This window comes from Lepidochelys olivacea, assembly GCF_965140295.1.
Source record: "Lepidochelys olivacea isolate rLepOli2 genome assembly, chromosome: 3".
In the NCBI taxonomy this organism is placed as follows: domain Eukaryota; kingdom Metazoa; phylum Chordata; order Testudines; family Cheloniidae; genus Lepidochelys; species Lepidochelys olivacea.
The window spans coordinates 145,756,291-145,779,236 of NC_140413.1; the positions used below are offsets into that span (position 1 = coordinate 145,756,291).

The 22,946-nt window shown below is 41.9% G+C and overlaps 1 protein-coding gene across 6 annotated transcripts in view; it reads left to right on the forward strand.

Annotated features, from left to right (window-relative positions):
- Positions 1-22,946, forward strand: part of CRIM1 (cysteine rich transmembrane BMP regulator 1) — a 301,489-nt gene that overhangs the window by 106,184 nt on the left and 172,359 nt on the right. For 4 of the 6 annotated variants that reach the window (XM_084625219.1, XM_084625220.1, XM_084625222.1 and 1 more), the window contains exon 3: positions 10,937-11,179. The exons of the other annotated variants lie outside the window; for them this stretch is intronic. In XM_084625219.1, the coding sequence (XP_084481345.1) occupies positions 10,937-11,179 (243 nt within the window). The remainder of the gene's footprint in view (positions 1-10,936; positions 11,180-22,946) is intronic. 6 annotated transcript variants of the gene reach the window in all.

Here is a 22,946-nt window from a genome sequence, read left to right on the forward strand (position 1 = left end):
CCAAACCTTTAATTATTCTACCCGAGGAGGTGTTTACAATTTACTACTTTCATAAATCACTTTGGTCTGGTTATTTATAAAAACGAGACGCAAGAGACCCATTTTGTCTTGGCAGCTGATTTACACAAAAAATATTCTACCTTGTTGCCCTTTTTCTGGAGTGAACAGTGGAAAGGTCAACAGTTAGGTTTTGTATACTAACTCTTAGAAATATTATTTTTCTACAGAATGTGAGATTCCTGTAAATCAGAAAAAGTAAATACCAGTGCAAATGTCAAATCAGCTGGGGGTAAAAATAAGGCTCTTAACCAATATTTTTTAAAAATTGGTGATTAAAGGTGGGCTTAAATCCATATTTAGGCACTTAATTAAATGGCCTGATCTTCAAAAGTTCTGAGCACCCACCAGTTCTCATTGATGTGCAATAGGTTCTTGCTAGCCCATGCTGTCATATGGATTTAATTTGTAAAGTGTAAAAAAGCAGAGTATGGCTGAAAACTTAAAAACTGGATGATAAAAACTGCCAATCCTGGTGGTGATTGAATATGGTGATATCCTAAAGAAAAAGAGCTTTCAGCTGTTCTTGTATCTGTTTCCATTGTTTCACTCTGAATCCACAGACATTCTAAGCTTCAGAGTGAGAAATAAAGACAATTCTATAATCTTATTATGCATTATAGTAGCATCAGGATATTGTATTAACATATAACAGAGAGAGTTTATATATTTTAGTTAACACTTCAGTGGCTTTATTTTCAGAAATGGTGGGTATGGATTCAAGAGTACAACTTCAGGTGTCCATTTTTAATTATGGTGGCTCATATCACCTAGGCCTCCTATATCAATATAGGAAAACTGCATCAAAGTCAATGACTGTGACCTGATAATCTGAACAAAACAATAGTAATTATTACCTTCATTTCTAGTATGATCTAGAGTTAGGGCACGTGACCACGGCTGATTTACTGCCCTGGTACTGACTTGCTGTATCACCTTGGGCAGTCTGACTTTCCTATCACTCAGTTCTCTCAGCTGTAGAATGGCTATGGTTGCAAGTGCTGGACTCAGTGCTGGTTGCTTCGCCAGGTCCGGTTCTGGGAGTGGCTTTGGCTGGGTCTCTGGGACTGGATCCATTATGGCTGTTGCAGTCATTGGCAGGGGATCCGGTTCCATCACCATCTCTGGTAACACCCATGGGGCCATGGTGGAAGGCTCAGGAACAGGGATAGGTGTAAAAGCTTGCTTAGCCCAGCTGTGGGTGACAATTCCCACCCTCTGGGCTAGCTTCACATGGATGGCCAAGTCTTCCCCCAGCAGCATGGGAAAATTCACAAGCTAAAACCAAAAAATAATCTAACGCGCCTTGCCTTATTTACTTACTCTTTTTGCAATATTGAGACTCATTTTAGGAGGAGTTTTCTGACCTGATGCTTCTCTGCTTCCCCCGATAAGACAGAGCACAAACAAAGCCTTCCCACCCCTTCCTCCTGATTTGAAAGGATCTTCTTTCCCCATTGGTCCTTTTGGTCAAGTGCCAACCAGGTTATTTCAGCATCTTAACCCCTTACAGATAAGGAAGAATTCTAGGTTACCCTTAGCTGTATGTTTATGACAGTGGCTATAATAATTAACCACTTTTGTCTATCAGTTGAGATCCTTGGATGCAAAATATTATTAATGTAGTATTAGGTCTCCCTCCAGTCCATGAAGTTCAACCACAGAAGTGAATCCTGCACAGTAAACCATTCTCCCTGTTGAGTGAAATCTCTTTTGGTGACCATTAACTTACTGTTCAAGATAGGGATGTAAAATATTAAATCGTTAACTGATAAGTATTAGTCTTACCGTTAATATATTGCAGTTCATGTTTAAAACAGATTGCCCCTTTCCCCACATCCGAGTACACTATGTGTATTAACAAATCTCCCTCTTACCTATCTGTATCCTTCTCCCTACTCAGCGGCAGCGCCCAGGGCAGGACAAGCTGAAATTCCCTTGCACGGCGCTGGCTCGGGAGCCTGGAACAGTGGGGACTGGGGGCGGTTGAAAGACGATGTGCTCTCAGGCTATCAGTGCTGGCTCCCAGGGCTGGGTGCCTTGCTCCCCACCAGGAGCCAGCACAGGGACCCTGGCCAGGCACATACCCTCCCCCATAGACAAGGATCCCCTGTCTGGGGAGCACCTGCCCCCCATTTCCCCACCTCCGCTGCCCTAGCCCCATGGGAGACTCTGCCGAGCCCCTGCACAGACTCCTACCATGAGGGCAGCCGCTCAGGGCCCAGGCTGCGGCAGTAGGTGGCGTTGGTCACTAAGTCCAGCCACTGCTGGTCTGCTATTAGGGTGGTCTTGCTGCCTCCTGACCCATGGGGCAACTAGGGAGGTGGGAAGCAAGGGGCACATGACTGGAGCTAGCCAAAGTCCTGCAAGGCACTGAAGGAGACTGGGTCATGTGACGGGGGAGACTTGTGTTGCTATGACACCTCCCAGTCATATGATAGGTTCTCCCGACCACCATAACTCTCCCCCACCCCTCCTGTTGCCATGATAGTGTGCAGGAGGGGATGTTGATGGGGTACCAGCTAGGGATATAAAATAGTAAACAGTTAACCAATATAATTTTAATAGTTTAAACACACAATTTTTTAAAATTATATTTACATCCCTAGTTCAGGACCTAACTCTAAAAATTGGTGTGATGATGGCTGTTTATGGTAAACCATTTTCATCTTGTGTCAGATACAGACTTTCAACAGACTCCAGTGCTTGGAGCCCATGTATATGCAATCATTTTTAACCATACTCTATTCCTTCCACTTATAAGGCTGTAATAGGGGAAAAGAATGAACAAAGGTTAATGATAAAGCATTGCTTAATACATTTTGCAAAATATATGGACCAACATCAGTATAAAACCTAGATTAATGTCTCTTAGTGCGTGGGAAGTAAGTGCTAGTAGAGGTGAGTGATAGTGCATTGGGGCTTTATTACGTGTTTGTGTGTTACATAAAGGCCATACTTTAAAAAAAAATCAGACTGTAAACATCCCAGGATTCTAGTGGTACAAGCATTTCATCATTATAATTGCTTTTCTGTGAATTTGACTCATTTCATAACTGATTCATCTCAACTAATTCTCTGCACAGTTGATCTATAGCATAATTAACTCTTGGGATAATTTTCATACAATAGAAGATGATTAATCATGTCCAGGAAGTACTTACCTGTGCTTCTCACTATATCCATTCCCCTGAGTCTTCCTCTCCATCACTACTTCTAACTATATTTTATGCTCACTTACTCCCTTTTCTCCAATCTCTGTATCTGTCATTCACAACTTCTTCTGTCTCCTCTTCATTGCTTTTGGTGACATCTGCCCTAGCCCTTCTACCCTGTTGTACACTTGCTCACAAATGTCATGGGCATCTGTATCCTTCCCATTTCCCTTCTCGTGCTTCTTCTGGAATGCCCACTCTATCTCAAAGTTTTTGTTCTCTGCTATTGATGATCTCCTGCTCCATCTATAGCAATAGTGGGCAACCTGTGGCCCATCAGGGTAATCTGATGGTGGGCTGTAAGAGATTTTGCTGACTTTGGCCCCTCACAGCTCCCAATAGCTGCGGTTTGCCGTTCCCTACGGCCCGTCACTTCCCACAGCTCCCATTGGCCAGGAATGGCAAACCACGTCTACTGGGAGCTGTGGGAGGCTCTGCCTGTGGATGGTCAACATCAGCCAAATGTCTCATGACCCACAATCAGATAACCCTGCTGGGCTGCAGGTTACCCACCACTGGTTTAGAAGTTTAGCTATGTTTGTTTTTGAAAAAGAAATGCCTGAAAACAAAATGAAATGCCAAAAAAAAAAAGGGTCAAAATACTTTATTCAGTACAGAATAATCTCTTTAGTTTTTCATTTTGCTGAGGGGGGAAAAAGAATTTCAGGTATAGTTTGAAATGAGCCAGTTTTTTCCCAAAATTTTCAGTACCTCCACCAAACTGAAAGATCAATTATTTGCTCAGCTCTAGTTCTCTGTTGACCCAGGGCTCCTGGAGGAGCCTTTCTATTCCCTACAGCTCTCCAGCTCAGTTAAACTATTTGTTGGGGTTTTTTTTTGAGGGCCGAGTGATCTTCAAGCTTTCACTGGCTCCTGTGACAGTGTTTCTTTTGAAAGGTTCTCCTCCTCCCCTTTTCCCATTACTTGTGAGGGGATCACAGATTTACTTCTTGACTCTTGAACAATCTCTTGCTATCCAGTCCCACATCTTGATCTGAGTGTCTGACATCTTGCAGTTAAACGTAAATTTAGCATGGTTGGAACGGTCATCAGGATGTTATGAGGCTCTTATTAGCACCTGTGCCCAGCCTCTTCAGTCATTGACATTCTGTATGATGATAACTTATGTTCAATGTCATATTTAAATCACTAATGTGATACAAGTTGTAGTCAGAATGATAAAAGGAACTAGGGTAAGCATGACAATGGTGAGGGGGATGGGTGACAGAAACAGTCAGTGGTTGTCAGTGGGCAACTGAACCACTTAGAGTGGCAAAATGAAAGTATATGCTTGAGTTAATCTACAATTAGTGTTTAGATTGTAGTTGTATTTCCACAGGACAGGATCTCCATCAAATACCAAAACTAGTATATTGACTCGCAAATAAGGCTGTTCACAATATATGCCTTTTTGTAATTTGTCCTGGTCACTCACTAATGTTCAATATGACCATGTGTTTAGTATAAGGGGTTATATAAGATTAGACATGCAGGTTCAGTTTGAAGGACTTTCATTACTAAATAATAGTTGGAGGTAATATCTGAATGTGCAGTAACAGCAGTTCTCAGCAGACATTATCTATGTCTTTTATTCTGGGGGGAGCAAAAGACTATCAAACGAGACATTTCATTTTTTCTTGTTTACAGAAAAAAATTCATAAAATGTGAATGTTGTTCTAGTCTGGCAAAGTGCATTATTGCCTCTGCTTTGCTTCATTTTGACAATTTAAAAAAGCTTTGTATGTCATCATTTTTCAAGTACTGATACTAGACCTAAGTAAAAATTTTAAAGGTAACTAAATGACTTTGGAACCTAAGTCATGTTGCCTTTTGGTGAGACTTAGAATCCTAAACCACGTAGGCAATTTTGAAAATTGAATCCTTGTACACTCTGTCACCGTGACTCCATGTGTCAAAGCTGAGAATACCAAATTCAGGACAAACTGTTGAGAAATAGGGCAGATGCCTCGAAACTGGTAGTTATTCTAACATAAGATGTACCAAGCCAGCAACAAAAGTAAAGTTCTGTTTGAAACAGGAAGTCAGAAAAAGCAGTTTTCATAGGCATTCCAGTCCTTGTATCACCACTAAAAACACTAGAGATTTACAGAGGAGTAGTTCTTTAAGACCAATATCATCAAATAAAATGTTCTTCTGACCCCAAAGGATCACACACCCAGGTCAATATATAACTCAGACCTTACCCATTAATCACACTGTTGCCAATCATTTAGTATCTAAAAGTTTATTTAGAAAAACAAAAGGTGAGACTTAAAGTTGGTTAAAGGAATCAAATACAGTAAATGCAAAGTTGTTGGATCAGGCTTGTAGCAGGGATTAAATAAACTGCTGTCTTAAGTCAAGTCTGTTTGCTTCTAACTCACTGGAAGGTTCTCAGTACCTTGGTTAGAATGCTCCCATTAGTATAAATCCATAGTCTGGAGGATGGAGCAGGAAAGAGGCAAAATGGAGATATTTCCAGCGCCTTCTATAGCTTCTGCCCTGTGGAGGGAAATCCATGGTTTCAAACAAAGCCCTCAGCACAGCTAGTGGAAAATTATAGGTAGCAAGATGGTGTTTGGAGTCACATGGGCAAGTCACATGTCCATGCATGACTTCATTTAGTTCTAGCAGGAAAGTCCATTATCAAAGGAGTCTCTCATGGTCCATTGTGAGGTAAGAGTCCTTGATGAGCCACTTAATTTGAGTGGTCCCTCCACAATGTGCAGGCTAAATATGTTGTGGGCATCACCCCTGGAACAAACATTTGAAATCCAGGTATAGAGCCAATACTCATAACTTCAAATACAAAAATGATACATGCATACAAATGCATAATCATCTCAGCAAATTATAACCTTTCCATAGACATCTTACATGGTACATTTTGTACAAGATTTGTTGCAATTATACAACTGGTAGCAACAATGATCTTCATGGTCATAGTTTAATCAGATAATGTCACATAACCAAAACAGTGTTAGTTGAGTTTCAACACTTCATGGGGACACTAAAATCCAAACGGTCACTAAAATTAAAATATGAAAACAAGGTTGCAAATCTTTTTACAATTTATACCCATTCAAACTATATACCTCAATCAATTTTTAGGCAAAATGACAAACAAGAAACAATGGAAAGGAAATCCAGCTAGTAGTACCAGTTAAACGGTATATCTGGTTATCCGTCAGGTTTCCTCTATTCTCCAGTCATCTTTTTTCATCTTCTTTGGCATCTGGTAAAACCCAGTGGAGTCTTCAGGTTCGCTGATACAATTATTTCTACTTGCATTGCATTGCTGCTGATAAAGGAAAGGTAAAGTAGTTTATAAAATGTTTCAAGCCTATTGAATTAACTGTAGTTTTTTCAGAGCAATACTAGTGTTCTCTGAATCCACAAATGGAAGAGAATTTTCTAAAGCTTCAAGGGCAGCCTGTAGCCAGGGTGTTTTGTTAAAAAGGAAAAGAATAAAGATAAAGATAAAAAGGTGAGGACAGAGAGAGCAGAATGGAAGTGACTTTTGTGGAACCTTGGGAAAGAATATATACATTGAACTACAGGGGTGCAGGGATAGTTTGGATAGTGGAGGTGCTGAGAGCTTTGAACCAAACTGTAAACCCTGTATATGATGGAAAACACTTCAGGCCAGGGGGTTCAGCTAGCATCCCTAGCATCCCCTAGCATCCCTATTTCCAGCACCTATATCAAACTGTTCATTTACATGATTTAGGCTGCATTACAAGCTTGTTTCTCTTTCACTATTCACAGACAAAACACTAACACAGAGTTAGTTAATGTTACCTCATAGTATCTCAAACTTCTGAAAACCAGGAAATGAAGAGTTACAATACATTCCTATCCAGTCTTACCTCCTGAAGCTGGTAATAGTCTCTGGGGATTATCTGCATACATACCAGCTGTGTTCACTGTATTGTATGTAGCTGTATTGAATGATGGTGGTGTAGCGAAGCGAGGACTCACCAGAGTGGAGCCTCCTGCTGGTCATCTGGGAATTAGCTCTTTTCAGCCTTGGAGTGCCCCCTGCTGGCCCATGTCTCGCCTGCCTCAGGCCCTGTGTCCCTCCTGGACCCCGGTGCCCTTTAACTTCGGGGTTCTGCCCCAGCAGTACCCCCACACTCTGGGTCTCCCTTCCCAGGGGAACCCCCAACCCTCTAAACCCACCTTGCCTCAGTGGTTACTGCCAGTCATCATCTTGCCCCCGCTCACTGGGGCAGACTGCAGTCTCTCATGGCCACTCATCATTGGCAAGGGGTTAGGACCTGCTGCCTTTGCCTAGTCTCAGGCTGCCCCTCTACAGCCCCAGGACTTTTTCATAGGCCTTCCTCAAGGCCTGCAGCCTGGGGGTTTACCAGGTTTGCACTGCACTGCGGCAGCTAGCCCTTCCCACTCTAGGGCTAGAGTGAGACTCCCTTGAGCTTCTGGCTCACAACCCTTTTATAGTGCCAGCTGTGGCCTAATTGGGCATGGCCCCAGCTGTGACTGCTTCCCTACTCAGCCTAGCTTTTCCCAGCTGCAGCCCTCTCCAGGGCTGCTTTTATCCCCTGTTCTGCAGGAGTGGGGAAGCCACCCCACTACAGAGGGATTAGTTGGAGCAATTTGGCAGAGCTGTGATTGTGATATGAGGTAATCTGAGAGGGGGAGGAGGGTGTATGTGTATCTTGCCATGGAGATTATGGAACTGAGTATGGTCTGTGGGTGTAATGAAGGGAAAGTGAAAGTATAGATGGCATCGGGTGCATACAGATGAAAGGGTTGCAGATGTGGTCGTCTTTCTGTGGATTAGGTTAAGTTTTTGAGTTTTGGGTAAGTAAGGTAGCTCCTGTAGGGTACAGTGCACAGGCAGTGTGTGAGGAAGTTCATTATGAGCATATTGAGGCATCATTCAAAGATGATAACGATTCAGTGGCTGTACACCTTAACTCTGTATTTCCTTGTTTTCGGAAGTTTGAGTTTTGCAGAATTTAACATTCTGAAAGGGCATGAGATATCAGTGGGCAACAACCTTAACTCTGCATGAATCAATTTTTTTTAATCGCAAAGAGAAATGGTGTTAGTAGAAGTAAGTGCTTATTTAGGCAGTTGTATTTATCTCGAAGATTTGCAGTTGAGATTATATGGGCAGATAATTATAATAATACCGAGCTCTTACATAGCACTCTTCAGCAGTAGATCTCAGAGCATTTTACTAAGGAGGAAAACATCATCCCCATTTTACTGATAGGGAAAATGAGGCACAGATAGGTGAAGTGACTTGGCTAGTGTCACCTGGAAGATCAGTAGCAGAGCTGGGAATAGAGCCCAGATTTTCTGAGTCCTAGTCTACTGTTCTTTCCACTTAGGCCATTAGGTTGTTCTGAGATTTCCAAGTGCTTCCTCGCACCTGGTATACTTTGTTACAGTGGCATAGGGATAATGGTCATGCTTTGAAATGTTTGAAGTTGCTCCCAGGGCCACTAAGGGAAATCTCAGCATAATCTAGGCCCCCAAATCTTGACAGTTTTATTTCACGATGGTTTCAGTAACTTTGAGCATCTGAAGAAGACCCAGCCTGCAAATCACCCACCTCCTCCACCATCCTCCAACATGTACCCTCTTCCTCAGTGACCAGTCCCATTAACCATTTAGCATGTTAGGAGCCAGATTTGCACAAAAACAGATGAATCTGTAAACTTTAAGAAAAACTGTTTGTTTTTTTTCCCCCAGGGGGCTGTATCTTGGGAACCCCCCTGGACAGTCCCCCTCAGAGTTACAGGGCCATATCCTGGCTTATGTTGGGTGTAGGGAAGAGGCTCAGATATCCCACAGGGACAGCCTCTCCCTGGATCCTGTCACATGAACAGAATATAGAGAGAGGGGTTCAGATCCACCCAGAAGGCAAGGACCGCCCAGATTCTACATTGGGGTTGGCGGGGAAGAAGGGCTTAGACATCCTGAGGGGGTAGGGTCCCACAGAATCCAGCTCATGTGAGGGGGACTGAGAGAATGGCCCAGACCTTTGAGTAGGGCAAGGATCCCCCTGGATCCAATGTGGGAGCAGGAAAAGGAGGTTCAGACCTTCCCTAAGGACAGATGCCATATGGGGGAGCAGGAAGAGAGGCTGAAATCTCAAAAGTCAGGAAATACTACTATCCCATGTAACCATAACTTTCTTTCAATGTACTGTTAAATATATAATTGGCTAGTTTCAATTTAAAAAAACCACTGAAATACCAGTATCTGGAATGAAACTGAGTCATCAGCAAAGTTGGATTCACAGTATAGACTTCTTCCGCTAGAGTTAATGGAATAACTGATCTAAGTAGCAGGCTGTTAGTCTCTTTGTAGACCAGTCATTACAGGTGGGTGAGATGCAGGCTTTGTCAGTGGGTTTCATTATTTTCTAGACAGCAGAAAAATGTTGAGACTCTGGAATCTTTGCTTCCCAGGTTTTGGGAAAGGAGTGTGCGCTACTGGTTAAAGACCCCTCTGTATCCACCCAGCTTGCCCCTAGGAGCGCTCACAGTCTATCTTTGTCTTACTCCTCTACCCTCATAACCTTTTTCAGCCATTCACTTTCCCCTACCAAGCTTGTATTTGTCTCCTTTCTAGCCCATTTCCTCCAGCTTGTATCTGCCTCACTTTTTGTTACCCCCTCAACCCCACATTTTTCCCTACCTCACCTTCCAAGATTGTCTGTGCCTTCTGCCCCTCACCTCTCTGCATTCCAGTGAGGCCGCTTCCTCTTCCTGGGCACTAGCAGGGGTACTGCTGCAGGTGCAGGAGGGTCTCCATGGCCCTAGCTGTGTTAGGAAGAGTGGATGCAGGACGAGTCCTTCTCATATACTGCAGCCCTGGGTGGAAGCAGGCCTAATGCAGAAGGAATCATCAGAGAACATAGCTGCCAAACTCTACAAGTCTCTTCTGAACATTTATGAATTGCTGTTTTTTGGAGGCTTATAACTTGGCTAAATGTGAGTGGATTTTCATGGGGACAGCAAAAGGCACATCCCTGATACCAGAATGACCCCTCTTCCCCCAGCCAGATTTCAGGTCTCTGATCCAAAGCATGTAGGCTTCAGAGCTTCTTAATGAAACAGTTTGTACAATTTTTTTAAAATTTTCCCTATCTCATTCTTGGAAATAGCTGAACTGTTTTTGCTGAAACTTAAAAATTAACCTGAGACAGACACCAGCATGGGAAATTTCAGTTCAAACAGCTGAAATTTACAGTTATAAGCTACTGAATACCAGTTTTTAGTATGGAAAGACTTAGACAACATTAAAGCCAGGCATTTTTACCAGGTTCATCTATAGTTAGAGAGAGAGAGGTGGGTTGTATTTTTTTTTTTTTAAAGCAGAGCCAAATAAACATTTAGCTTCACTACATTCTGCAGTACTAAAGAATTTTAATAAAGGCAAATAAAGTTTTAGTAAAATATATTGAACATACATTTATCATCTTCTCTCTATCTATATTACTACTTTGGTAGATCCCAGTGCTGCTGTTAAGCTTGGTTGATGTTAGCCAATCCTTATTTTTCTTGTGGCACATCACCTGCAAGGGTAATAGCCTCCAGGCTTGTCAAAGGAGTGTTGTGGAGCTTAAACATCCGGACAGTGTTTTACTGACATATGCAGTATGCTGATTTCTCTCTCCTTTTCAGAAGAGAAACCTGACTGCTCCAAGGCCCGCTGTGAGGTCCAGTTTTCTCCTCGCTGTCCAGAAGATTCCATTTTGATTGAAGGTTATGCTCCTCCAGGGGAATGCTGTCCACTTCCAAGCCGCTGTGTGTGCAACCCTGCAGGTTGCTTGAGGAAAGTTTGCCAGCCAGGCTACTTGAATATATTGGTTTCTAAAGCATCAGGGAAGCCAGGGGAGTGCTGTGATCTCTACGAATGTAAACCAGGTAAAAATGGGTGCCATTTTTTATGTTGAAATTTTCCCCGTCACCTGTCTCTAAGAAGCACAATGTATAATAAAATAATTTCCAGTACAGACTACACTGTAAGCAATGTAAAATCTTCTGAATATCCTATTACAGGTGGTATTATCATCAATAGCTGTGTACTGCACATCACTGGAACAACATTCTTTTAAAAACCCCCAGAACTTATTTAAACAAATATTTTTCTTGGTTGAGATAAACTTAAATGGGGGCAGGGGGCTATAAGAGAGGGTAGTGTATACGACCATAGATATTTTTGCAAAAACAACTTATCTGATATTCAGGGTAAGCGGAACATGTGCAACTTCCAAGAAGTTCCTTTCTTACTGGGAGGACTGCACTTACTATTTAATTAAGCCATCAATTTGCAGACAGCTAGAAGAGAATAAGGTGACAAGTAACAGTCAGCATGGATTTGTCAAGAACCAAACCTAATAGCTGTCTTTGACAGGGTAAAAAGCCTTGTGGATGTGGGGAAGCGGTAGATGTGATAATCTTGACTTTAGTAAGGCTTTTGATACTGTCTCACATGACCTTCTCATAAACAAACGAGGGAAGTACAACCTAGATGGAGCTACTATAAGGTGGGTGCATAACTTGGAAAACCATTCCCACAGAGTAGTTATCAGTGGTTCACATTCATGCTGGAAGGGCAAATTGAGTAGGGTCCCACAGGAATCAGTTCTGAGTCCAATTCTGGTAAATATCTTTGACAATGATTTAGATAATGGTATAGGGAGTACACTTATAAAGTTTGCGGACAATACCAAGCTGGGAGGGGTTGCGAGAGTTTTGGAACATAAGATTAAAATTCAAAACGATCTGGACAAACTGGAGAAATGGTCTGAAGTAAATAGGATGAAATTCAATAAGGACAAATGCGAAGTACTCCACTTAGGAAGGAAGGAACAATCAATTGCACACACAAAATGGGAAATGACTGCTTAGGAAGGGGTACTGCAGAAAAGGATCTGGGGGTCATTGATTACAAACTAAATATGAGTCAACAGTGTAACACTTGCAAAAAAAAGCAAACATCAATCTGGGACGTATTAGCAGGAGTGTTGTAAACAAGACACAAGAAATAATTCTTCTGCTCTACTCCACGTTGATTAGGCCTCAACTGGAGTATTGTCTCCCGTTCTGGGTGCCACATTTCAAGAAAGATGTGGACAAACTGAAGAAAGTGCAGAGAAAAACAACAAAAAAGATTTAAAGGTCTAGAAAACATGACCTATAAGAGAAGATGGGGGGAGGGAGGGGAAATGGGTTTGTTTAGTCTGGAGAGGAGAACACTGAAAGGAGATATAAGTTTTCAAATACATAAAAGGTTGTTACAAGGAGGAGGGAGAAAAATTGTTCTCTTTAACCTCTGAGGATAGGACAAGAAGCAATGGACTTAAATTGCAGCAAGGGTGATTTAGGTTGGACATTAGGAAAAAATTCCTAACTGTCAGGGTGGTTAAGCACTGGAATAAATTTCCTAGGGAGGTTGTGGAATCTCCATCATTGGAGATTTTTTAAGAGAGTTCAGACAAACATGTGTCAGGGATGTTCTTATACTTAGTTCTGCCTTGAGTGTAAGGATCTGGACTAGGTACCCTCTCGAGGTCCCTTCCAGTCCTACGAGTCCATGATTCTGTATATAGCAAGGGGTAAGAAAGATACTTCCTAAGTGTGAAGATTTTCAGAGGCTATAAAATGAGGATCTAGCAAACTTAAAAGAAGTACACAATCATTACATATGAGTCAAAGGAACACTCAGAGAGCTGGGCAACATGTTCAACCTTTGTCCATTTCCCACTTCGTGTGAACACACAAATAACTCTCACTTGTGAGGTGCTACTCCCATTGAAATCAAAGGTGAAACTCAGCACCCTGCATCATCAGTACTTGGAATAGGCTCAACAGCCCTGGGGCTCACTTCTAGTCTATGTCCTGTGATCCTAAAGCTCGTGCTTTAGGGTTTCAGCCAGCCACCGACAGGTCAGGAGGGGATTCCCTCCCTCCCCGCCTCGTATTCTGAGTGGGTTTGTTTTTAATGTCCTTCCTCTGAATAATCAGGAGATGGCCATGGCTACAGATGGGACATTGGAAGGGTGGGCCAGGGCTCTGAGGTGGCACTGTGCATTTTCTTTCTTGGGTGTGTGGCTGGCCAGTTCTTGCTCGCATGCTCAGGGTCTAATTAATTGTCTTATGAGTGGTCGGGAAGAAATTTCCCCCCAGATTAGATTTGCAGTGAGCTCTGTGGGTTTTCGCCTTTTTGTGCAGCAGGTGAGTGTGCGTCATTTGCTATGTAGCCTTTTATTTTTTTTTTAAAGTAAGTTTAGTGATCTTGTATTACAATAGCTGTGGTTTCAGCTCTGGTGTCTACAGTATCAAATTCAACAGAGTTACCTCTGCCTGTTGTTTCAAATCTAGAGCACATAGGAGCACATGGAGGCCAAGGAAAGTAGCATATACAATCACAAGAACAAGTGCTAATATCTCATCAGTTTTATTAAAGTTACCAGCACAGTTGTGAGTATCACAGCATATATAAATCCTACATATATCCACCCACAAATTCTAGCTACAGTCATACTCACATCCTCCTAGTTACTTTTAGGGTCTGATGAGTCTTTCATGGATTGGTCATCAGCAGAGGGATAGTTCCTGCTGGAGTTTCCCATAGGGAGCTGAGTTTTCCCAATCTGGGCACCCCCTTTTTATAATGTGATTTTTTTTGACTATACCTGTGCTCTGCAGATGTATAGGAAAGTGTCAGCCCTCTTTTTTCTTATTGGTCTGGTGTCCCCAAAACTTGAGGTACCCCGTTTTCTATAGGTTGTGTATAGTTCCTTTTATTCTCATTAGCATTGATGCAAAACCTGTACCCTGTGGTTAAGGCAAGTGTTGGAGAGAAATGTGACTCTACAGCATTTTTGCCATCTTAAATTAATCTTTCTAATTTTTCACGATTTCACCTCTTGGTACATCTTTTCCCATAATCTTATGGTATAGGTTATTCTTTGGTCACTTACTTATGTCAATATTTCTTATCTCTAAGGCCTAAAATAGCTAAGCTAAAATCTTATAGGCCTTTGCCTGGAGGTCTTGCACTTCAGCCCTCCTTACTTAGATACCTAATACATAATCATCCCTTCTAACTACTGATCAGTCTCAGGCTTGGTTCTCACTACAGAGTTAGGTTGATTTAACTTATGTCGACCTAACTATGTCAGTGTCTATACTAGAGTCTTGCTCCCGCTGATGTAAGTGCCCTACTACACCGGCATAACGCCATTTCCACAAGAGATGTAGGGCTTATCTCGGTATATTTAGGACAACACAGTGTCCATGTAGACATTGCGTTACTTACTTTGGCTGTTGATTAAAATTCTTGTCAATTTCACAGCTCCAGTGTGGAGCTGTGAAATTGACAAGAAAGGCTAGTAGGTTTCCTACTGTGAAATCTGCACTTGGTTCACTGGGGCTGTCACCCCAAGGCAAGTGTGGGGCTCCAACTAGAGCCTGGTTGCCTGGTTCCCGGCTACTTGCTCCCAGCAGTCTGCTGCCTTGGCTCTCCTTTCCTTGCTGGGAGCCCCACTGCTGTCAAGGCTCCCTTTTCTGAGCCCAGCTGCTGGGCCCTGAGAGCCTGGGCTCCCAGCTCCTCCCAGAGCTGTCAGAGTGGGACTGCTCTGAGCAGAGACAATGGCAGAATGAAATTGGCAAGAATGTCAATTTCACTCTTGCTAGGCTCTGTGCTGTGAAATTGAGCTTGTGTGGGGCTCACAGCTGGGGCTGTCAACCCAGGGTGGATCGGGGGCTTCAGCTGTGAGCCCCGTGTAGCTATCAGTGCCCCACATTTGGCTGTCAGTGCCCCACAATGCCCCACTTCAGTTGGTTTAAGTGCTTCTGGTGAGGATGCATTTCACAGGCAGAAGGAGGGTAGTGTAGACACCAACAGCCAATTGAATTACTGCAGTGGCTGTAGGTTGACCTAAATTAAGTTGACCTAATTTTGTAGTGTAAACAAGTCCTTATACTTCTATAATCCTACAATTTAACTCTATTTAGCATACAATGGTTACATAGAACATAGCATTATACAATAAATTAAAATCATTGGCTAAAACTAGGATTATCTGGGTATATCTCACTTAATCATTTCTCTGCTTGTGCAGGGTCCTCAGGCATTGGTGTGCCTCGGGCCCTTCTATTCTCTGCTGTTGCTCATAATAGTCTAGTCTTTTGTGTGTTGTAATACTTTGGTCTCATTTCAGTTGTTGGGTTAGTGTGTGGGTGGTGGTCTCTGCTATAAAGGAGGTCAGACCAGATAATCTAGTGGTCTCTCGAGCCTTAAATTCTATGACCCTGTCACTATTTGACAGGGTAGGCAATCACAGAGGAAACTGCTAGGTGAGGCCAAATACATCAATACAAGACTTACGAACAGGGAAATGACCAAACCATTGTTGTGATACATGGGCAAAATATATTCAGTATAGGGCAGATACTTTATTTCTTTGTGGCTTACACGTGCTGATAAGTGATTGTGTATTTCAAATGGAAATTGTATGGGGCCTGTAGTTTGGGGATTTTCAGAGGGACCTGACATTAAAAGATTCTGGAAGTTACATTTACAGAAACAACACAATGTGCACTAACAATCTATACAAAAACAGTAGGAGATTTGGGGGTAAAAGTAGACCTCACTGTCACAAAGGCATCAGGTCTGTTGTTGCTGTGCTATACTTGGTACACACATGCCTATATTGATAGAATCAATGCTAGATCAGACCAGTGGTCCCTGTAGTCCAGTATCCTGTTGCTGACAGTGGCCAGTACCAGAAGCTGTGGAAGAAACCCCACAGTGGACATGTTGGGTTTTTTTTAAATGAGGGTATATCTTCCTTCTCATTTTTTTTCTCGTATTTAATATACTATAGTTTTTTTTTTCATTATCCCTATAAATGTCTAATCCTTTCTTGATTTCTAAGGTCTTGGCTTAAATACCAGCTAGTGGCAGAGTTTCACAGGTTAATTACATGTTAAATAAAAAAGTAAATGTTTTCTTCTATCAATTTCAAATTTTTGCCTTTCAGTTTTATTGAATGTCCCCTTGTGAAGAGTCTTATTTTGTGTTCTGTATACTATTCATTATGTTGAATTTCTATCTTTATTAAGAGGCCAATCTAGATTATCATAATGGTCCCTTCTGAGCTTAAAATGTGTGATTTCTCATAGGTTGTACTGGGGTAGAATGGCAAGAATAGCTCCCCATTGTGCTGGATACTGTACAGGCACATAAGAAGAGAGAGTCCCTGACCTAAAGAGCTTAAAACTTAAATAGACAAGGTGATAAAAGGGTCAAAGTGTTATCCTCTTTCATAGAGGGGGTGCTGAGAGGGAGCGGAAGTGCTTTACCCAAAGTTGCACTCTGTGGTAGAGTCAGGAATTGAACCCAGATCTTTGGAGTCCAGCTCAAGGTGTTAACCACAGGACTATTCTCCTAGAGACTATCCCTTCACCTTTTATTTATCTCCTCTTTGAACAGTTTCACTGTACTCTGTATCTTTTTATACAGTAGTCTTTCTATGCCTATAATTATTTTTTTCACTTATCTCTGAACTCCTGATCCTTATAATGTATGCTGCCCTGTATTTGTACCTCAGAAGTTCTCCTTCAGGTGATTGTGTACATATACATTCCATTGTAGATGCATATGCTCCCAATGCACTTGAGTCGGAAACTTTTGCCAGTAATACCATTAGGCAACGTCCATGCTTTCCGTGTGTGTCAACCCAAGGGCATAAAAGGGGCTTCCCTCTCCATTCCTTCTCACCACCCAGGGCAAGAGCTTCCCATAGCTGTTTAGCTTTGGTTTTTCAGTGTCTGCAAAGAGTTCATCTTACTTTATATGGTTTTTAATTCTAGTTTATTTTTAGTATAGTTAAATAGTATAGTTCAAGATCTGGTGGATTTAACATGAAAAAATTCCCAGGGCTTAAGCAGTGTGCCATGGTCGCTGTTATGGACAGACCCAAAGCTGTTTGTATTGTCTAGATTAGGGATAGGTTCGATTTGTACCTCTTTTCCTATCAGCACAAATAAACGAGGGATTTTCACCTCCAAGTCTACCTTTCAGAGGAGGAAATGTGTCCCTCTTTAGAACTGGATCCCAATCACGAGAAGGCAGGCTTTTTGTCCATGAAGAGCACCCGCCCCAGCTCCAAAGCCCAAATCGAGAATGAAACTCCCCTTCTCATTGTCCCCGATAGCCATCTCAGAGCACTCCAAGCCATCCTCCTCCTCCAAATCTCAGAAACGGTCAAAGTCCCATTCTTTGCATCACAAAGAAAGCTCTGTGATATCAAGTTGAGGTCTGGTCTCAGGCACCAATGCTCATCAGATGTGGCATCGTGGACTCCTGTTCCTCCAGGACCATCAAGAGTGGTGTCTTCATAATTACTGGGTCCTTCCTTTCCAGTACTGTTAACTCCACAGGGCTTCTGTGCAGTGAGGGACCTAGTGTGTCTGCCAGTACCAGACTTTTCTTTGTTACACCAACTAGCACTGATGGTGTTGGTCTCTGCACTGTTGATGATTCCAGCATGGCTTTCCTTAGCTTCTTCGTTTTGGACATTGACCGGTTCCCTCAACACCAACCTGTCTGTTGGCATTTTAGCTGCCTTGCCCACTGCTGCTACCTCACTTCAATGCTGCTTTTATGTCAGTGACATTAGGGCAGTACCAGTTTTCTCTAACAGTGAAACTCCAAACACCAACTGGAACTGCTCCTCCATTTACTGAGGAGAATTGTATCTCCTCTTCAGACTCGGACCACGAGAGACCAATTTCCCTTCCAAGGTCTTTTAGGTCATCTCACGGACCTCATTCCAGGGATACCGAATCTAAAAATCATGTCTGGTATTCTTACAAGGAATCCTCAGAATGGGGCCCACCACTTGTGGCAGTTCAAAGGGTAGAATACTCCCCCCATGGCCTTTACTGGTCATCTTGGACTGACTGCTCTGAGATTTTCAAGATCTCCTAAAGTCCCAGTCTAGAAGGAGGTTGCCTTCATCCATAGCAGGGATCTTTAGGGAAGACTCTATCATCCCACATCATCTTTGTTTCCCCTTCGTCTGTAGTCTCCAACAATGCGGGAACCTGTAGGTGCCTCCCTTGCCATATTTCATCATCTTCTGATGAGGCCTGAAATTAAAATATCCTCCAGAAGAGTGTAAAGTGTTTCAGGACCTTATGAGAAGGGTTGCCACATCTCTGGGAGTGCAGGAGGAGGTTGTACAAGATAGGAAACACTTGAAACAAGTATTTTTGCCAGGATCATGAGTACGAGTTGAGCAATCCTGTCTTTTGCAAGATGTCTCACGCAGATCCCCCCAGCAATAGATCTATTTGCAACAGCTTGAAGCACAAAATGCTATCGCTTCTGATGAAGGCGGGACTCAGAACTCCTTGGGAGATGCCCACCTTATTCTTTGGCCTTGGTTTGTCTGTATGTCTACTCTCCAACGCCATTGCTCTTCAGCGTCCTGAACAAGCTGAAACATGAGAGAGCAGTACTTGTCCTCATAGCTCCAACATGGCTGAGACAGGTATGGTTCCCAGACCTGATATATCTGAGGCCACCTCTTATCTCTTCTTTGGTGCCTGACCTTATGACACAAGAGTCAGGCAGACAATCTCACTCTTACACCTCTATTCATGGTTCCTTGATAGCTCTTGGACTTGAAGCAAGGTTGTTCTCTCAAGGTACAGTCTGTGCTGCGAAACAGTAGGAAACCCACCACAAGGAAAACATACCTTCAAAAGTGGAAGGCTTTCCAGCTTTGATGCACACAGTGGTCGTTGTCTCCTTTTGAGGCCCACTTCTCCATCGGACTTGATTATCTGTTAAATTTTGAAAAGCCTACACTTATCATTCATCTCTGTTAAAGTCCACTTAGCTGCCCCTACAGCTTTCACCAATCAGCCCAAGGTCATCAGTTTTTACAAACACTACCACTAAAAGATTCTTAAAGGGAGTAACCAACCTCTTCCCTCACGTAAGACAACCCATTGTACCTTGGCACCTTAATTTAGTTCAGTGCCTTGAGAAAACCACCCTTTGAGCCCTTGGTGAGCTATTTCCTTCTTCGCTTATCCAACAAAACTGTGTTTTTTGTAGCCATGACTTCAGACAGAACAATAATTGAGCTGAGAGTGCTTGTAGCTGATCTATCATACACTGTGTTCTACTGAGACAAAATATCTCTTCATCCTCCATCCTACCTAAAGTCTCTTCAGATTTTCACCTCAACCAGGACATTCAAATTCCATTTTTTCACCCCAGTCCTCAAGTTTCTTCAAGGGAAGAGGTCAGTCTTAATACTCTAGACATAAGAGCCTTTGCCTTCTAGCTCAATGGGACCAAACCCTTCAGATCCTCTCCTCGACTTAGTCCTTTCAGTTTCTCTGCAATGGAGACGTTCTCTTTCCATACAAAGACTACCTAAATGGGTTTCAGGATGCATTTTAGCACGTTAAGAAGCGCTGGGGTGCACCCTGTGACTAGAGTGATGGCTCATTCCACCAGAGCTCAACCATTTATGTAGCACTGCTCAAAAATACATCTCTTTTAGACATTTGCAAGGCCGCCACCTTAGTTGTTAATGCTCACCGCTTTCATGGCATTATGCTGTCATTCATGCCTCCAAATCAGATGCTGCTGTTGGTGAGACTCTCCTAACCATTCTTAACTTCTCTCTTCAGCACCATCCTCCATAATTTGGGTACTGTTCAGGAGTCCTCTAACGTGGGACAATCACTTGAAGAAGAAGTAACTCACCTTCGTATATAGTAACTGGAGTTTTGAGATGTTTTGTCCCTGTGCATTCTCCACTATCCATCCTCCTTCCCCTCTGCTTCTGAGTTCTTGCGATTAGACTTTGTTGTTGAGAAGGAGCTGAAATGATGGTGGGTCTGCCTCTCCCTATATAACCTCGGTCCAAAACATGAGGGTGTGTAGGGCTCAGCCACAGGTCAACAGGCACTGCTGAAGAAAAATGTCTTGTTAAAGGTGCATGGGTGCACATGTGCCTAACATGGAGGACCCATCAGGACAGAACATCTTGAGAAACTCTTGTGGGTGCTGCTGTCTGAGGGTTTAATGTCAGCAAGGAATCCAGGAGCGCTCTTAAACTGTGGACTGACTTGGCCAGTTGTGTTTGAGTATCTTCAGCTACAGGAGACTTCACTATATCTCCACATTTCTTAGTGTTTTCTTCTACCAATAAGCATAACGTCCATTTAACTCACCTTTAGCTTCAAGCGACTCTTATTCAATCCATGAGCTGATCTTGGCAAAACACTGAACTCACTGGCTGACAGTTGTGGTAATGTATATTTTGAAGGATAGATAGAACTGAGTGTCATCTGCATACTGTTGGCACTTGTGCCTATTATGTCTTACCTCCTAGTTGTTGCATGAGAATATTGAATAGTAACAAAGGGGGTTGGTATTTGAGAAACTCCATAGGTGCAGAGATGGTGGAAGTGCTGTTTCCCATCATTACCACTGGATGAGTCTCTCCAGGAAGGAGTCAGACCATTTGAGTGTATTCCTTTGGAATCCTGCCATGTCCCTCAGCTGTGACATTTGACTTTTTCAAATACTGTAGAGTGCTCCCAGAGTATAAGACCTTTTTCTTCCCCTTAGCTGTGCTAATGGAATGTATGGGAGATGCACCAATTTGCTGTAGCCATTGAAAGACATGAAAACCAGTTAGCCAGAAAGGATTCTCAGAAGTGCTGGGTGAAGTCATTGCTTTGTGAATTCCCTATTTTCCTTCTTCATGAATGTGATCGATATGGGAAGATTTTGTGACCATTTTTGAGGTGGAAAAGCTTCTTGGAATAGCTCAGTGGCTGCTGGACTTCAGGAAATTACACAACTTGTGAAGTCCTGAAGCCAGAATAGTGAAATATGGCTAGTTGAAGACCAAGATATTGGACACTGATTGTTGTTTAGTGTAACAGAAACAGAGAAATATCATCATTTTACATTAGCTATTATGGGACAAAATGATTAAATTTAGGTTCTTATTGGATACATTGGAAAGTCAACCATTAGTATTGTAGTGGAAGAAATAAACATATGATTAATTAAAATACCTAAAACATTTAATTTGAGTGATAACTCTGCTTTTTTAAAAAAATATTCTTAATGTTAAAGATATTCAAAAAAATCTGACCGGTATCTTACTGTCTGTATTACAAAGTGATATGCAAACTTTGAGGTGAATTGTAGTTTTATAAGTTCATCCTGTAATGCTGTAATTAAGCGTAGATTAGTAAATGGAATTTTTTCCTTTACATTCAGAATTTATCATATTTTAAAGATTTCTGTAGATTGTTTAACTCCATACTGTGTAGCTAATTCTGTGTATTTGTCAATAAAATTCTGCTTATATGTGGCTGGCTGTTGTGCTGGTTATTTATAGTGGCTTAAAGCTTCTACTTCCATTTGTTCCCCACATAAATTGGAAATACATTCTGAATTTCCATTACAACGAATAGCCATGTGGATACTATGCAAGTTAATAGTTTAAGCACTGGACTAGAAGACAAGAATTTCTGAATTCTAAACCTAGTTCTGTTGGTGCTAGATGTGGCTTGGGGCAAGTCACTTGCCCCCAAAATATTTAAAGTGTCCATTAAACTTGATTACAGCAATTTCTAGGTATCCTTCTTGAAATACTCAGGGTGTCATTTTTTTCTGAGACTGAGAGCTTGCAGCTCCTTGAAGTCAATTGGAGCTGTTAGTGCTCAACATTTCTGAAGATCATGCCATAGGGAATGCAAAAATGAAGCTTCAGACATTTAGAATTTAACCTCACTGTCTGTTCTCTTATAATTGAAGAAGGCATTATGAATAATGAATTATCACACACCATTATAAGCAGCCACTTCAGGTGATACCAACCCAGTTTTATCAAGCATTGCTTGTTGTTTTGTGTAATTGTCAGTACCATAAAATTCTACTCACCTTATCGTTTATATGAGCATTTTTTTAAAAAACAGGCAACTAAATTTCATTAGGCTTTTCGTTACTATACTGGTAGTAAGGAAGAACAAATAGGTTTTTGTCTAGACTGGTAACTTTCATGACAGTTTTGTAAGGCTGCAATAAAATTTACTTAGACATAGTATATTTAGGATTAATTAAGAAAAAGCAGATTTCAACTTCTTGACCATAAATTATAGGGCTGACCACATTTTCAACATACATTTTGCTTCCTCAGTTCATCTGACACTCCGTAAAAAGAAGTTGTTTATTTTTGTTTGTCCAAAGGAGGAAAAGCAGCAGTAATAGGCAGCTGAACTATCTGTCATGTTCAAACCCCTGAACATCACAGCCTGATGGAATGTCCATTAAAAATACAACTGATGATGGACATCAGGTATTTCCAGGCATAAATATAAGTACCTCTATTTCATTTTTTCACTAGTTTAACCCCAGACATTTTAACTTTCAATACATAGGCTTCACTTTTCACCAATAAAATAAAATAAAATATAGGTTTATTAGGTTCTTATTTTAATACAGATTTTTAGAAAAAACTACTGTTTCTAAATATATTTTTATACTCCAAAAATGTCAGGCATTTGCGTTTTCAGCTTTCAGTATTCTCAATGTTCTACCACCCATGTTCATGTAATGATTATTCCCCTTTGTATG